Source organism: Conger conger, chromosome 10 (assembly GCF_963514075.1).
Source record: "Conger conger chromosome 10, fConCon1.1, whole genome shotgun sequence".
Lineage (NCBI taxonomy): Eukaryota > Metazoa > Chordata > Actinopteri > Anguilliformes > Congridae > Conger > Conger conger.
The window spans coordinates 47,616,211-47,632,207 of record NC_083769.1 but is presented as its reverse complement, the minus strand read 5'-3'; the positions used below and the strand labels follow the sequence as shown (position 1 = coordinate 47,632,207).

Genomic DNA, 15,997 nt, shown 5'->3' with positions numbered 1-15,997 from the left:
TCCCCATGTGTTTCTGTTTTGTAGCTATGTCACATCTCAGCTCATATTTACATTTTAACAAAAAGACAGACGGCAAAAGGGGGAGGGCTTATACGTATAGCAAGACCTTCCGTCTCTCAAGACATAATCGGTGTTTCATAGCCGTCGCGTTAACACAGGTAAAAACTAAGAATGGAGCCGACTCCGAACAAAATGTAGTTTGAATCCGAACTGTGGAAATAGTTTTTATACCGAAGGAAAAAGTTTGAGTTTGAGTTTTTAGCCATTCCCAGTTATTCTCTGCATGCCAGCTACTTCCCAGTGTCGACCACGGACTGTAATTTAATGAACGTACGGCTGCACCCACGTGGTTTGATCGAGGAGACTGCAGATTCTTTTGTTCAAAATCAATCAAAAACGAGGAAGACGGACAGGAGAGGAGCATCAGAACCAGGAAATTCCTTCGTCAAATATCTAGCGTTATATCACCAGCTAAAAAAAGAGATACGCGGCACCACAAAGTTTTGTGTTTTTTTTTTCCTCCAACTTTAGCAAGCTAGCTAGTTGAGAAAGAGACAAACTTTTTCTGCCGTTATTGTGTGATCTAGGTTTGTACTGCTTTAAAAATTGAAGCTAACTAGCTAACGAAAGCTAGCACATTGATTCGCAGTTATGTTATTTGCCTCATTTAGTTAGGCAGCAAAGCAGCAGTTTAACTAATCTTGTTTTAGCTATATTGATGGCGGCTGATATTGGATATTTGCATTTAATGCCGGTATTACTGATATAGCCATCTTGCAACTCGGTCTCGGGTCGGAGTCGATATGCTAGCCTGCTTGCTAACTAGCTAGTTAGCATTATGATTCCCCTTCGATGCAACCAGCTGCGCTCGAAAGACAACAAAGAAACTAGCACTGGATTGCAGACGCGAAGATCGCTGGCGATTTGAATCATTATTTATTTATTATCATTAGACTTGTAAAAGATATCCAGCATTTTGCTTCTCACAAACCAGTTATTCGTTATATCTGAACTTTTGTGGTTTAGTTTCTTAACTAGCTAGCTGCAGTGGATTTCCCCAATACTCTATTTTAATCCATTATACAAATAATTTAGATGTTAACGTTACCCAGCTAATAAGTTATTATTATTGTGCGAAAACTGTATTTTCTGTCTCTATTTTACTCTTTCGCCCCGGTTGGCCGGCCCGTTTAGCGAGCGTTTTATAACCTTTGCCGCTCTATGAAAAGTAGCCTATTTCCCGGATTATGGTCATTTTAAACGCCGTCGCTCGCAGCTGCGCTTTGTCTTATTTTATCGTAGATTAACGTTATTTTGTAAACTAATAAAATGATTGCCCAGCATAGGCATATATCCATGCATGTATAAATGTCAATCCTGGGTATGACAATGTTCCAACATTATTTCATTTTAGCGATGTGGTGTTGAATGGGGATAACTGGCATTTGCCGGATTTCCCTGGACCCCACACCATTTTAGGCACTCGATGCCGTTTTAATCCACTGGAATGATTATTTAGCTTTCGTTATCTTGATTCGCAGTATTGGTTTATACAATCGGTGAAGTTAACCAACTATACCTAGCTAGTTTTTTTTTTTCTTTTTTCTCCCTCTCTTCAAGAGGGGCATATATACCGCATTATTTGTACCTAGCAGTATTGCTAGGTACCGGGCAAGCAAAAACTATTTAGCTAACGTTAATGCTAACCGGCTATGTACGTTAGCCAAAGCTCTGCGGTATTTTTGAACGTATGTAGCTATACATTTTACAGGTCTTGTTTTACTGCTTGCTGAAAATCAACCTTAAATTATACAATCAGTATGCAATATACTAGTAGTTATAATAGTTATAAGAACATCGTCCATTTAAATAATCCTGTACATTTTTTTTGTAGTACTAAACGCTCCAATACGAAATTCATGATGAAAGAACGTTAATAAAAAGTACCAGTTGACATAATTTGCGTAAGATACTAGTATACGCGTAATGTTACGATGGGATAATACAGTTCATTTTACGCACATCAGTCGACAATGTGGATGGACGTGCTTGTTAGTCCCCCACACCCATCCTCCATACTACTACGGAATAGCTAGTTTTCAGCCAAGACTTGGTGAATTCTTTTTGGCATTTGTCGCAAAAAACGTTTCGTGTTTTATTAGTTTTCCATGTAGCCAAGTTATTTTATTTTATTTTAATTCTAGGCAAAGTTGACAGGCATGTCAACTGAACACGTCAATCGAGTTGATAATAAAACAAGTGAGAGTTGCTCATATGTGGCTTGGTCAGGTGAATTTCTGGCTGCTAAATGTGTGACCAACGGTGAATGCAGTTAGCGTTTTATTATTTATATAATACTGAAGTGTTCCCGCCCCCTTGCCGTATTTTGCAGAGACCATGCCACGCAAGAAGGTGACAGACGCTTCTTCAGGGAACGGTGGAATCAAGAGGAAGAGGGGCGGAGGCAGGAGGAAGGACAGAGAGTTCAGCAGCGACGACGAGTTTGATGACTTTGAGCAGGAGAACACGAAGAAGCCCGGCAGGCCGGCCTCTAAGTCTGGCTTGCAGCCGGTTACTGTAGCCGACGATGTCAAGGAGAAGATCGTAAGTGCCTTAACCAGCCGCGCTTCAGTAAACTGAACCCTTGAAAATGCTTCCACACCACATACGCCAACATCCCGTTGCCCTGAAGTAGGCTTGTGGTGGATGTAGCACCCCTTGCTTTCCAAACCGTGATGTTCAGTTACGTAATATAGACCTTCCATAATTAATATAGGCATAGCATTCATACATGCCCGTACAAAGACGGCTACTGACCTGAACAGATTGTTTTCCTGCTTAGTTCTTTTTAATTCAACAATGGGCTCGCTAAAGCTAGCTCCCAGCTGCTTGACCTCTTCCAGTTATACAACGTAATGTGCTGTGAAGATGGTGAGTGACTCATTTTCAAGGTTTAAAAAAAAAAAAAAAAAAAAAAAAAAAAACAATTCTCAAGCTTCATTTTCGTGTGCCAGCATCTTAAGAGTCACCAGTTCCACTGTGTACTAGTGGTGAGTGCAATTCACACCGCCCTTCTATTCTTGGTAATGGACCCACTCAAAATTCCATTATTGACTGTTGTAGGGACAGGGGTGTCTTGTGAAGACTTAACCACCTAAACCCGTTCGGCCCGGTAGATCCAGTTTGGCAGAACTAAGTCCGCCCCGGTTGTCAAGGTTTTCATAGGCCAATTGAAGGTGTAACTACTAGCCAGGTTGACTGGCAGATATTTTTGTCTAAATGTGTTTTATTCACATTAGCTTCAAACCACTCCCTGTCTCTTTTGAAATTGGGCCCATACGATACCATCATTTAATTTAATGCGTAAAAATTTGAGAAATTAACTTTTAAATCCACTGGGTAATATCTTTGAGAGGTTGAAAATTAAGCCCAGGCCAAGTGTTAGAAGTTTCTGGGCACACGCTTTGCGGACAGCTTGTGCAAAGTGGGTTTATCAAAGTTTTATACAACCAGTCAAAAAAATCTCCCCCGCATTCTTTCACAGAATGAGAATATGTGCCATTGAAATGTCTCCACAAGCTTTACAACTCGGTGGATATGTCAGTTCCGTATTCAGTGAGCACCAATGCGGTTTGCTTTAGTAGTCTTATCACTTGGCTATGCCAAACCTTCTGTGCTTGTTGTGTACTTACGTTGTTTTAATGTTGTTTGCAGACATATGAAATGAAAAACGTACTTGTAAGTAGTACTTGTGTATGAGATCACATATCCATGGAAAGTGAAGTTATTGCGCGCAAAACTGAAAATTATATTTAAGAAAAAAAAAAGAAAGAAAGAAATTGTGTTTTCATTTTTTTTTGGTTGCTGTTCTTGTAGAGACGTGCACCTTGGTCTCTCTTGCCTGGCAGAGTTTCACTTCCTGTCTGGCAGGGTTGAGGTGCTGGCGCACGTGGCTAGCCGCCATGTTCCTGGCTCTGTCATCATAACTAATCCGCAGCGTGAGTGCATGCAGCGTGGTTCCAGCCCTGGTGCAGCCACGATAAGATCCGTGCAGCTGTGGGGCCCCTGATCAAGGCCCTTAACCCCACATTGCTCCAGGGGGGCTTGTCCCCTGCTTAGTCTAATGAACTCTTAAGTGACTTTGGATAAAAGTGTCAGCTAAATAACTGTAATGTAATAAATGACGCATGGATAAGAAAATGGCACTTAGTTAGGTGTACATCAAATCCACCTTTGACCTGCCTCAAAGATATAATTTTAGGTTAGAGTTTTCAGGCAGTTAAGATTTCATCCTTAAGATGGAGATCCCGTTCCGATTCCCGTCATGGTGATAATGTGTTAATTTGATTCCCGCTCCGCTTTCTCCCCTAACTGTGCGCGCACTTGTTCTTGCTCGTGTAGAAACTGGAATGCTCCAAGGTCAAAGGACAGCTGCTGATCTTCGGGGCCACCAACTGGGACCTGATCGGACGGAAGGAGGTGCCCAAACAGCAAGGTGAGTTCTCCACCACATCTGTGTCCCCCCCCCCCCCCGCCACGACTCCGCCCACAGCAGATCTGATTGGCCGTCGCGGGTCAGGTGACAGGAACGGGGCGATGTAAAAAGGTGAGGATGACGATGAAAGGAGTGGGTGTAGTACGCGTTGCAAAACACAACTGTGCCCCGTGAGTCTCAGAGCACGTGCAGCTGTGGCCGGAGGCTGGATAGGAGTGACGGCACGTAAACCTCAGCTTTGGGACGGGTGTGAGTAAGAGCAGAGGAGCTGGTTCGCGTCACTAATCTCCTTAAGCCCCCCCCCCGCCTCCCTTCCCAGAGGCCCTTGGGGCGGCGTGTTCAGACAGCTGTGGGACTTGTGGGGGAGGCTCTGGTCAGACAGAATCAATGGATGATCGATCATGGAGAGCCCTATTGCATTGTGGGATAGTTCTCCCAGCTCTGGGAGGACGACCCCAGTAGCTGTGGATGGGGGTCCACAGCCAAGGGGACACTAACAGAGGCCCTGTCCAGCAACTCCCATCACACCATTACTGCTGCCCTGTCCAGCAACTCCCGTCACACCATTACTGCTGCCCTGTCCAGCAACTCCCATCACACCATTACTGCTGCCCTGTCCAGCAACTCCCATCACACCATTACTGCTGCCCTGTCCAGCAACTCCCATCACACCATTACTGCTGCCCTGTCCAGCAACTCCCATCACACCATTACTGCTGCCCTCCTTTAACAGCCAAAGCTGAAAGCATTTTTCACAGGCCTGCTTCAAAGAGACGTGAGCCACAGCTCTTAAAGATGAGTGGAGACACAAGTTAGAGCAGCACTAGCTTCTGCGATATGACATACAGTGGACACGAGTGAATAAATTATTTCGGGGGGAATTTTTTTATTTCACGTTGAATGAGTAGGGCGGCGTCGTCAGATGAGGACATACAAGTATTCCAATTCTATCAATTCTTTGGAATATATAGTTTTAAGACGTGTTCGTATGGCTATGAAGAAATGGCTAAATGTGAATTCAGCTTGTCTTTGTCAGTACACCGTGTTCGCATTTAGAGATGGCACTGCTGAACGGGCTCTCTCCTGGACGCAGACGGACGCCTTATCGCAAATTTAGTCTGCCGGTTGTTTTAAATTGACCTTGACAAACAAAAGAATCGTTCAAGCAGCCATTTGCATCTTTAAAAAAAAAAAGAAAAAAAGAAAGAAAAAAAACACAAGGCTGAAGGCTTGACTGAATGCTGAACTGAATTAGGCGACTTGTTTTGAATGAAGAAAACCTCCAAAATAAGGCGTGAGACAGGAGGTGTAATTAGCATTTTCAGCGCCCGCCTCACATTCACCCTTGGTAAGGAGGTGCGCTCCGTACCCATCCTCAGCTCTTAATTGTGCTCCTCGCATAAAGCCGCAGAAAAACACCGCACACGTTTGGCATTCTCTCCGCGTGACGCGAGGAGATGACTCCAAATGTCATCCAAATGAGAACACGAAGTGCAGGGACGGGGGGGGTTCTCAAACCGGGCGTCTCGAGAGGAGAGAGAACGCAGAGAATCGCCAGGCAAGGGCGTAAGCCTTTTGTTCCACACCAACAATATAAACACCCGATTCAACCAATCAGGGTCTTGAGCGATTAGCTGATTGGTTTGATAAGCTTTAGTGCTGCTGGGATACGGCAGAACACCGCACCGACTCTGGCACTCTCCTGATTGGACGCCATTGATTTGGGTGGAGGTGATGGTGTAAGGACCCTTTTGCTATGGTGATGTGTTCCCGTGTAGCACCGTTTGGTTGGCCGTTGTATTGCCAGTTCGCCTGACTACAGTGGCACCCATATTGTGTTTTAGTGGGGGGGGGGGGGGGACAGGGCGATCAGTCTGTTGGTTAGGTGGGTGGGATGCAGTTTAACGTGGGGTTGGTTAGGTGGGTGGGGGATGTAGTTTAACGTGGGGTCGTTCTGTACAGGTCACAGTGGCTGTGCCGTGTGTGAGCTAGAATGCAGAGAACCTCACATTGGTTATTGATCGTTTCTGTTGAATGAGCAGGGTAATGAGCAGGTCTGTCTGTGTGTGTGTCTATTTACGTGGTGTGTGTGTGTGTATTTACATGGTGTGTGTGTGTATTTGTATATGTGTACTTGCGTGTGTTTGCCCATGTGTGTGTGTATTTACGTGTGTTTGCCCATGTGTGTGTATTTGTGTGTGTATTTACGCGTGTTTGCCTGTGTGTGTGTATTTGTGTGTGTATTTACGCGTGTTTGCCTGTGTGTGTGTATCTGTGTGTATTTACGCGTGTTTGCCCATGTGTGTGTATTTACGTGTGTTTGCCCATGTGTGTGAATGTGTGTGTGTGTATTTACGCGTATTTGCCCGTGTGTGAATGTGTGTGTGTATTTACGCGTGTTTGCCCATGTGTGTGAATGTGTGTGTGTGTATTTACGCGTGTTTGCCCATGTGTGTGTATTTACGTGTGTTTGCCCGTGTGTATTTACGCGTGTTTGCCCGTGTGTGTGTGTATTTACGTGTGTTTGCCCGTGTGTATTTACGCGTGTTTGCCCATGTGTGTGTATTTACGCGTGTTTGCCCGTGTGTATTTACGCGTGTTTGCCCATGTGTGTGTGTATTTACGTGTTTGCCCGTGTGTGTGTGTATTTACGCGTGTTTGCCCATGTGTGTGTGTATTTACGTGTTTGCCCGTGTGTGTGTGTATTTACGCGTGTTTGCCCGTGTGTATTTACGCGTGTTTGCCCGTGTCCCAGCGGCCTACAGGAACCTGGGCCAGAACCTGTGGGGCCCGCACCGGTACGGCAGTCTGGCCGGGGTGCAGGTGAGCACCGTGGTGTCTGGACCCTGCGCCGCCCACAGCCTGCTCATCACCACCGACGGCAAGCTCTGGAGCTGGGGTACGAGTCCGAGGCCTGGCCTCTCCCGCCGACCGAGCCAGGGCCTGCATCACTAAGCAGGAGTTACCCGAATGAGTTCAGAGTAAAACCTGGAACAGCCGTTTTTACTTCAGTCCATGTTCCAGTTTTGGATGTGTTCCAGGCTTTACTTGGTAAACTTATCGAGCTAACTCGGTAATCCTGCTTTGGGAAACATGCCCCCCTCTGGGTGGTATATCAGGAAGCAGGATTACCGAGTTAGTTGGATAAGTTCACCAAGTGAAACCCAGAGCAGCTGTTTTTACTTCAGTCCGTGTTCCAGTTTTGGAAGTGTTCCTGAATTTATCCAGCTAACTCAGCAATCCTGCTTTGTGATGTGCTGCCCAGATCTTTAAAATGCATGAATTCTAGGCTGGCCAAATGTTTTTGTCTCGCAAGAACACGTTTGAAACATGTTGGGCTGCGTTTTCAACAGAATTACTTTGTTTATTTTACAGCCTGATAATTACACAGTAACTATTTTTAATTCAGAGGTAAGTACTGTGAAACGGCCTGTAAAACGTACTTGCTCAGGGTTTGCATGTGGTACTTACTGACTTTGTTTCATAGTAATTACTGCTGAAATCAAAGTAGTTGCCTCATAATTACAGAAGTAGCCGTGTATTTACTCAGTAAGTACTGCGTAGTAATTAACGAGCCGTAAAATAAAGCGTTACCTTACTTTCTGTTTGTTCATTCAGTTTGTGTCTGAAGTACAAGTGCTGGTGAGCCATTTCCCCCCAGTAGGTAGGTTGTTAACCTCTCTCTCCCTCCCTGTCCATCTTATTCAGGCCGCAATGAGAAGGGTCAGCTGGGCCACGGAGACACCAAGCGCATCGAGGCGCCCAAGCTGGTGGAGGCCCTGGGCGAGGAGGTGATTGTGGCTGCAGCCTGCGGACGCAACCACACCCTGGCGCTAACAGGTGGGGAGCCGGCAGCCTCCTACAACCCAGAGGAGGCTCCTCCGGGAGTCTGTACTGGCTGCACTGATGCTGTGACCTCACAACGCCATGGGTGTGGGCAGCAATGCCGTTACCTCATAATGGTGTAGCAAACGGGTGTTGTGACATCATGATTTTGTGGCTTTGCGCAATAATGTTGTGACCTCATAATTGTGCGGGCAACAACACTATGGCCTCGTAATGCTGTGGCTTTGACGGAATAATAATGTGATGTATACGTAGATCTTTGCGGTAACCGGGGGTAACCTCTGACTGACACCTTGCACCCTCCATCCCCAGAGAATGGAATGGTGTATTCTTTCGGGGAGAACAAATTGGGGCAGTTGGGCCATGGCAACCAGACTGATGCAGTGCCCACGCCAGCGACGGTAAGCACCCCCACCACCGCCCCCCCCAAACTGCATCTTCCACTCACTGCCCACTATGTACTTGACCAGGGTGTCCTTTTCTAACAGAATGCTCAATAGGACGTTCTCTCCGTGGTTTAGAGTTTAAGTTTAGAGTGTTTTAATGGCATTGAAGAACACTCGGATGTGTTATATAAATCTCCAATTGTGTGATTCTGATGGGGCAAAAAAAAAAGCACCTGTGGGTTTGTGGATGAAGGTTTTTAGAGCTTAAGAGCAGTGTGTGCAGAACAGGGCAAGCAGGATGTGCATTAGCTGGACTGAGATCATTGGTGGAGATGTGATTGAAATGGCTGCCTCTATGCTGAGAGATTAGAGCATCGGTCCTCACTCCTGGTCCTGGAGAGCCGCAGGGTGTGCTGGTTTTCATTGTTACTCAGCACTTAATTGATCCATTAAAGCCGTTAATTGCAGTTACCTCTTCTCACCTGGTTTCTTGGGTGTGAATTGGTTGCTGCAATTAAAATAAAAGCCAGAACCCCCTGCGGCTCTCCAGGACCAGGAGTGAGGCCCACTACGTTAGAGAACCCTGTCTCTGTGTTGACCGGTCTCTGCCTCCCTGTAGATCCAGTGTCTCTGTGTTGAGATCAGTCTCTGCCTCCCTGTAGATCCAGTGTTTCTGTGTTGAGATCAGTCTGTGCCTCCCTGTAGATCCAGTGTTTCTGTGTTGAGATCAGTCTGTGCCTCCCTGTAGATCCAGTGTTTCTGTGTTGAGATCAGTCTGTGCCTCCCTGTAGATCCAGTGTTTCTGTGTTGAGATCAGTCTGTGCCTCCCTGTAGATCCAGTGTTTCTGTGTTGAGATCAGTCTGTGCCTCCCTGTAGATCCAGTGTTTCGGTGTTGAGATCAGTCTGTGCCTCCCTGTAGATCCAGTACAACGGGCAGCCCCTGGTGAAGGTGTCCTGTGGGGCGGAGTTCAGCATGGTGGTGGACTGCAAGGGCAACCTCTACTCATTCGGCTGTCCCGAGTACGGCCAGCTGGGTAAGAAGCTTCCGGAACCGCCTCCGAATCGCCCCAATCACGGGCCACGGAGGGCTTTCAGTACAACCAATCACTGCACCTGCTGATTTCACTAACATGCCTTCAACCAGTGAAGAGGGAGTGCACCCCTGACCTAAACCACACCCCCACCCACCCCCTGACCTGTGCAGATAGCAGTGTAGGCCAGGGATACTCAAATCTGGACCTCAAATTCCAAATCCGGCCCTGGTTTTCTGTTCACCCAAGTAATTGGCTGAACAATTGGTGCTACCGATTGGGTAGACCTGATTCACACCTGACTGCCAGGTAAAGGGAGGGTGGAAAACCAGCAGTTCTCAGACTTCGAGGACCGCGATTTGATGATCCCTGGTGTAGACTTCTTTTGATTATGGGACGGTGTGTCAAACAGGCCTCGGTAAAAACCCAGCTGTATAAAGGAGTTCGGAGGGTACGAGCGGTGGGGTGTCTCTGTGAGGCAGAAACGGTCACTGACCCTCCCTCCTCCTCCTCCTCCTCCTCCCTCCTCCTCTCTCCTCCTCCTCCTCTCCTCTCAGGGCACAACTCGGATGGGAAGTTCATCGCGCGCGCTCAGCGCATAGAGTTCGACTGTGAGCTGATCCCGCGCCGCGTGGCCATCTTCATCGAGAAGACCAAGGACGGCCAGGTGCTGCCCGTGCCCAACGTGGTGGTGCGGGACGTGGCCTGCGGGGGAAACCACACGGTGAGCGTCCCAGGACCCGGTCACTGCCCGGACGGCCCCGCCCAAAGGGCCCCGTCTCCCAAAGGGCCCCGTGTCTCCCAAAGGGCCCCGTCCCCCAAAGGGCCCCGTCCCCCAAAGGGCCCCGTCCCCCAAAGGGCCCCGTCTCCCAAAGGGCCCCGTCTCCCAAAGGGCCCCGTCTCCCAAAGGGCCCCGTCCCCCAAAGGGCCCCGTCCCCCAAAGGGCCCCGTCCCCCAAAGGGCCCCGTCCCCCAAAGGGCTAATTACAACGCAGTCGTTAAGAGCGTTTGAATCCCAAGCTTGCCACAGTGTACACACACCTCTGGAACAAACCGTTCAGGCAGCCGTCCCACCTCCGGCGGCAGTTTGACCACCAGAGGGCACTAGACCAGCAGCGGGCCCCGTGTGCTGCTCGCGGTCTCTTGACGCGTCTCTCCCTCCCCTCCAGCTGGTGCTGGACTCCCAGAAGCGCGTGTTCTCCTGGGGCTTCGGCGGGTACGGCCGGCTGGGTCACACCGAGCAGAAGGACGAGATGGTGCCGCGCCTCGTCAAGCTGTTCGACTTCCCCGGGCGCGGGGCCGCCCAGATCTACAGCGGCTACCAGTGCTCCTTCGCCGTCAGCGAGATGGGTGAGCGACCGTACTGCCCAAACGCCCAGGGCGTATGCATGAGTGACCGTACTGCCCAAACGCCCAGGGCGTATGCATGAGTGACCTTACTGCCCAAACGCCCAGGGCGTATGCATGAGTGACCGTACTGCCCAAACGCCCAGGGCGTATGCATGAGTGACCTTACTGCCCAAACGCCCAGGGCGTATGCGTGAGCGACCGTACTGCCCAAACGCCCAGGGCGTATGCGTGAGTGACCTTACTGCCCAAACGCCCAGGGCGTATGCATGAGTGACCTTACTGCCCAAACGCCCAGGGCGTATGCATGAGTGACCTCACTGCCCAAACGCCCAGGGCGTATGCGTGAGTGACCTTACTGCCCAAACGCCCAGGGCGTATGCGTGAGTGACCTCACTGCCCAAACGCCCAGGGCGTATGCGTGAGTGACCTCACTGCCCAAACTCCCAGGGCGTATGCGTGAGCGACCTCACTGCCCAAACACCCAGGGCGTATGCGTGAGCGACCTTACTGCCCAAACACCCAGGGCGTATGTGTAACACTCAGACCTACCGGAAGGTTGGAGAATTCAAACCCCAGTGAAGCCACGATAAGATCAGTGCAGCTGTTGGGCCCTTAACCCCACATTGCTCTTGGGGGGGGGGCCCGCTTAGTCTAATCAATTGTATGTTGCTCTGGATAAAAGCTTCAGCCAAATGACTAATTATTATCCAAAGCGACTTTCCCTTCAAGTAATGCACTAGGCTACCAGCATTTGTAGATCAGGGACCTTTCTTTTGAGTATTTTTCCACATACAGGGAAAAATTGCAGCATCAGAGAGTGTAAAGTGTGTGAGTGGGGGGCGGGTAGCATAAAAATCTTTACCTAAAAGCCTTCACACATAATCAAAGTTTGTATTTTCCGTGCGTAACCACGGAGCGCATGGCCTGACCCCTTGTGCTCTCTGTCTGCAGGGGGGCTGTTTTTCTGGGGGGTCACCAACACCTCTCGAGAGTCCACCATGTACCCCAAGGCGGTGCAGGACCTGTGCGGCTGGAAGATCCGGAGCTTGGCCTGCGGGTGAGTGCGTTTCCCTGGGGCCCGGACCACAGAGCAGGGTCCTGGACCACAGAGCAGGGTCCTGGACCACAGAGCAGGGTCCTGGACCACAGAGCAGGGTCCTGGACCACAGAGCAGGGGCCTGGACCACAGAGCAGGGGCCTGGACCACAGAGCAGGGTCCCGGACCACAGAGCAGGGTCCCGGACCACAGAGCAGGGTCCCGGACCACAGAGCAGGGTCCCGGACCACAGAGCAGGGTCCCGGACCACAGAGCAGGGTCCCGGACCACAGAGCAGGGTCCCGGACCACAGAGCAGGGGCCCGGACCACAGAGCAGGGGCCCGGACCACAGAGCAGGGGCCCGGACCACAGAGCAGGGGCCCGGACCACAGAGCAGGGGCCCGGACCACAGAGCAGGGGCCCGGACCACAGAGCAGGGGCCCGGACCACAGAGCAGGGGCCCGGACCACAGAGCAGGGGCCCGGACCACAGAGCAGGGTCCCGGACCACCAAGTGTGCCGTTTTAAGACCAGGCTTGATACGGTGCTAGATACTGTTTAGCTCTTAGGCAAACTAAGCAGCAGTACACTTTAGTGATAGGAAAAGGTGAGCATTGCTGGGCTGAATGGCCTGCTCTGTGATCGGTACATTATGTTTTGCTATGCCGTGTTGCATTACTGAGCTAGCTGGACAGCCACAAATCTGGAACATGGACTGAAGTAAAAAGAGCCTTTCTGGGTTTTACTCTGTGAATATCCAGCCAACTCTGTAATCATGCGTGTGATAAAGGCCCCTGAGCTGCCTCTTATTGCTGTTATATAGATAAAATTATATAGATAATTTAAGTTTAGCTGCTGATTGCATTTCATCATTACAACAGTCGTTGAAATTGAGCAGTGTTCAGGTGAGAGGTGTTGGTCTGTTCACTGACCTCCGGGGCGGGTGGTAAATGGTGAGTGGTGTTGGGGGTCTGTTCACTGACCACAGTGGTGAGTGGTAGTCGTTAAAACTGAGCACAGTGTTCTGTGAGTGGTGTTGGTGTCACTGACCTCCGGGGTGGGTGGTAAATGACGTGACCTTTGGCGTGTTGCAGGAAGAGCAGTATTATCATCGCCGCGGACGACAGCACCATCAGCTGGGGTCCGTCCCCCACCTTCGGGGAGCTGGTGAGTCCCCCAGCGCACCCCCCTGCCCCAGAGCACCCCCCACTGCAGCTGACCTGGGGGGGAGATTCACCCCAAATCTGAGAAACAGATTACCCATGAGCACTCACCCAGTGTACCCCCCACTGCAGCAGACCTGGGGGGGGGAGATTCACCCCAAATCTGAGAAACAGATTACCCATGAGCACTCTCACCCAGTGTACCCCCCACTGCAGCAGACCTGGGGGGGGGAGATTCACCCCAAATCTGAGAAACAGATTACCCATGAGCACTCACCCAGTGTACCCCCCACTGCAGCAGACCTGGGGGGGGGAGATTCACCCCAAATCTGAGAAACAGATTACCCATGAGCACTCTCACCCGGTGTACCCCCCACTGCAGCTGCCCTGGGGGGGAGATTCACCCCAAATCTAAGAAACAGATTACCCATGAGCACTTTCACCCGGTGTACCCCCACTGCAGCTGACCTGGGGGAGAGATTCACCCCAAATCTGAGAGACGGTGTCGGGAGCAGTTACCCATGAGCACTCTCTTCTGTTACATACACAGCTTAGCGTCTTAAGGCTTTAAGTTTCAAATGCCACAAAGCTAATGTGGGCTATGGGTATGCGTCTAATGCTTGATGGGAATGTGCTAGGAGACAAGGTGGTGCAGTGCAGTACCGTTTAAATGGGGTTTTAAAAATAACACCAAGGACTCTGCATACCCACCATTCCACGCTATGAAGAGCAATGCTTGTCGACATGTCTGGTATGTGACTGATATGATGTGTGTGTGTGCGTAGGGATATGGAGATAACAAGCCCAAGTCCTCCACCACTGCCCAGGAGGTAAAGACTATGGATGGTATTTACTCTGAACAGGTAGGCGAGGCCGTTTCCTCACGCCGACACACAGACAGGGCTCTGAGTGCCTGCTCAGTCAGAGAACAGAGCCTGGGTCATTCCCCCAGGCCCTGGCTGTGTCTATACAGCATATTCTAAAGCAGGAAAGTGTCAGCAGCAAATGCCAAAAAGGAGGAAACTTCCTTTGCTTTTGCTCCCAATGGGGTATAGTATGATCTAAAACACCTGCTATATCGCTGCAGTGTATAAACAAATATTTAATCAGGCTGTACTACAGACATGCAACTGGGATCGTCATGCCCTTTTTTGGGTAATTTATTTAGGTATTTGTGAAGCGGTGTTTAATACAACCCTATAGATGCGGGATGTGTGCGAAATGGCCTACTTGGCACACTAATCCTACTACATTTCAATGAAAATCAGCCTGAAATTTTGTATGTATTAGCATGAGTATTTAGTATAAATTGTATGCTGTTTCAGATGCAGCCTTAGACAGGAAATGGCTTTAAAGTTCTGCATGTTTAGTCAGTATGGTTGTATCAGAAGTGGCCTTTAATGTCATTAATGGGAGCTCATCCCAGGGAGAACTTTCATTCCTGCTTTAAAGGTACAATAGGTAAGGTTTTTGTGTGAAAACATTGTTACAAGACCCATTGTATCCCTTCCTATCATTGGAAAAAGGCTCACTGACATCTGCCTCTGTTTATAGTCCTTAAATTCGGGTTTCAAAATACACAGTTGACGGCCTGACACTGTACTAAAACATTGTGTAACTGTACAATAATTCAAGCTCATTGGTTGAAAATTGTTTCGAATTGCCACAGGCAATGGTGTTTCAACGTCAGCGCGTTTGCAGAGAAGGGGGAACGTTCAAAGTCCGAAATGACCTATTGTACCTTTTAAGGTGATTTAGCTGTGCTGTCGTACTGCAGAGCGGATGGCAACTGCTGTGTGGCGGCCTGTCGCGTAGTGGTTCAGGTACATGACTGGGACCCGCAAGGTCGGTGGTTCTAATCCCAGTGTAGCACCATAAGATCCGCACAGCCGTTGGGCCCTTGAGCAAGGCCCTTAACCCTGCATTGCTCCAGGGGAGGACCGTCTCCTGCTTAGTCTAATCAACTGTATGTCGCTCTGGATAAGAGCGTCTGCCAAATGCCAATAACGTGATGTGATGTAATGTAATGTGTTCTCGCAGGTGGTGATGGGATACTCACACTCCCTGGTCATTGCCCGCCAGGAGACCGAACAGGAAAAGGAGAAACTGAAGAAACTGCCAGAGTACAACCCTCGCATGCTCTGATTGGCTGCCAGCACTTGACCTCTGACCTCTCACCTCTCACCTCTCTTTTTCCAGAGGTGACTGATTTCCATTACCGAGTGCACTCACCCCCCCCTAGGTCACCTGTCGTCCTGGTGTTTTGGTGATGGTGGTTTTGGGGAGCGAGGGAGGGGGGGGTGGGGGGGGCAAGGGGATGGTGATATATACAGGGCATAAACGTACACCTTGACCTCCAAAAGATACAAAAAAACAAAACAAGTTAAACACCTCACCTCTGAAAATAGGCCACACCCACCAAGAGGTTCCTCTCCCCCCCCCCCCCCCCCCCCCCCCCCCCCCTTCCCCCTCCACCTCTGTCCTCTGGTCTGGTCATGGATGCTCCAGTTGCAGGTTCTTCCGAGTACGCGACCCCTCCCCCTCCCCCTCCCCAAACAGACACATTCCCAGGAACGCCTCCCACTCCTGAAGGCTCCGGCCCAGGACTCCCATCCTCTGTATTTACGTTCGGCCTTTTTATTCCTTTTTTTGTGGTTTTTTGATCATGTAAATTTGATCCATCTCCATTT

The 15,997-nt window shown here is 49.5% G+C and overlaps 1 protein-coding gene across 2 annotated transcripts; it reads left to right on the top strand.

The window, feature by feature from the left end:
• Positions 1–15,745, top strand: rcc2 (regulator of chromosome condensation 2). 2 transcript variants are annotated; one of them, XM_061258455.1, is made up of 13 exons: positions 1–158; positions 2,393–2,604; positions 4,402–4,495; positions 7,251–7,394; positions 8,204–8,335; positions 8,654–8,742; positions 9,648–9,762; positions 10,317–10,483; positions 10,928–11,108; positions 12,060–12,165; positions 13,239–13,311; positions 14,093–14,170; positions 15,348–15,745. In XM_061258455.1, exons 2-13 carry the CDS (start codon positions 2,398–2,400, stop codon positions 15,450–15,452), a joined length of 1,491 nt encoding a protein of 496 aa, XP_061114439.1. In that variant the 5' UTR covers positions 1–158; positions 2,393–2,397; the 3' UTR covers positions 15,453–15,745. The 2 variants fall into 2 exon arrangements, with proteins under 2 accessions (XP_061114439.1, XP_061114438.1); XM_061258454.1 differs by lacking the exon at positions 1–158 and adding an exon at positions 165–587.
• Positions 15,746–15,997: the final 252 nt, after the last annotated feature.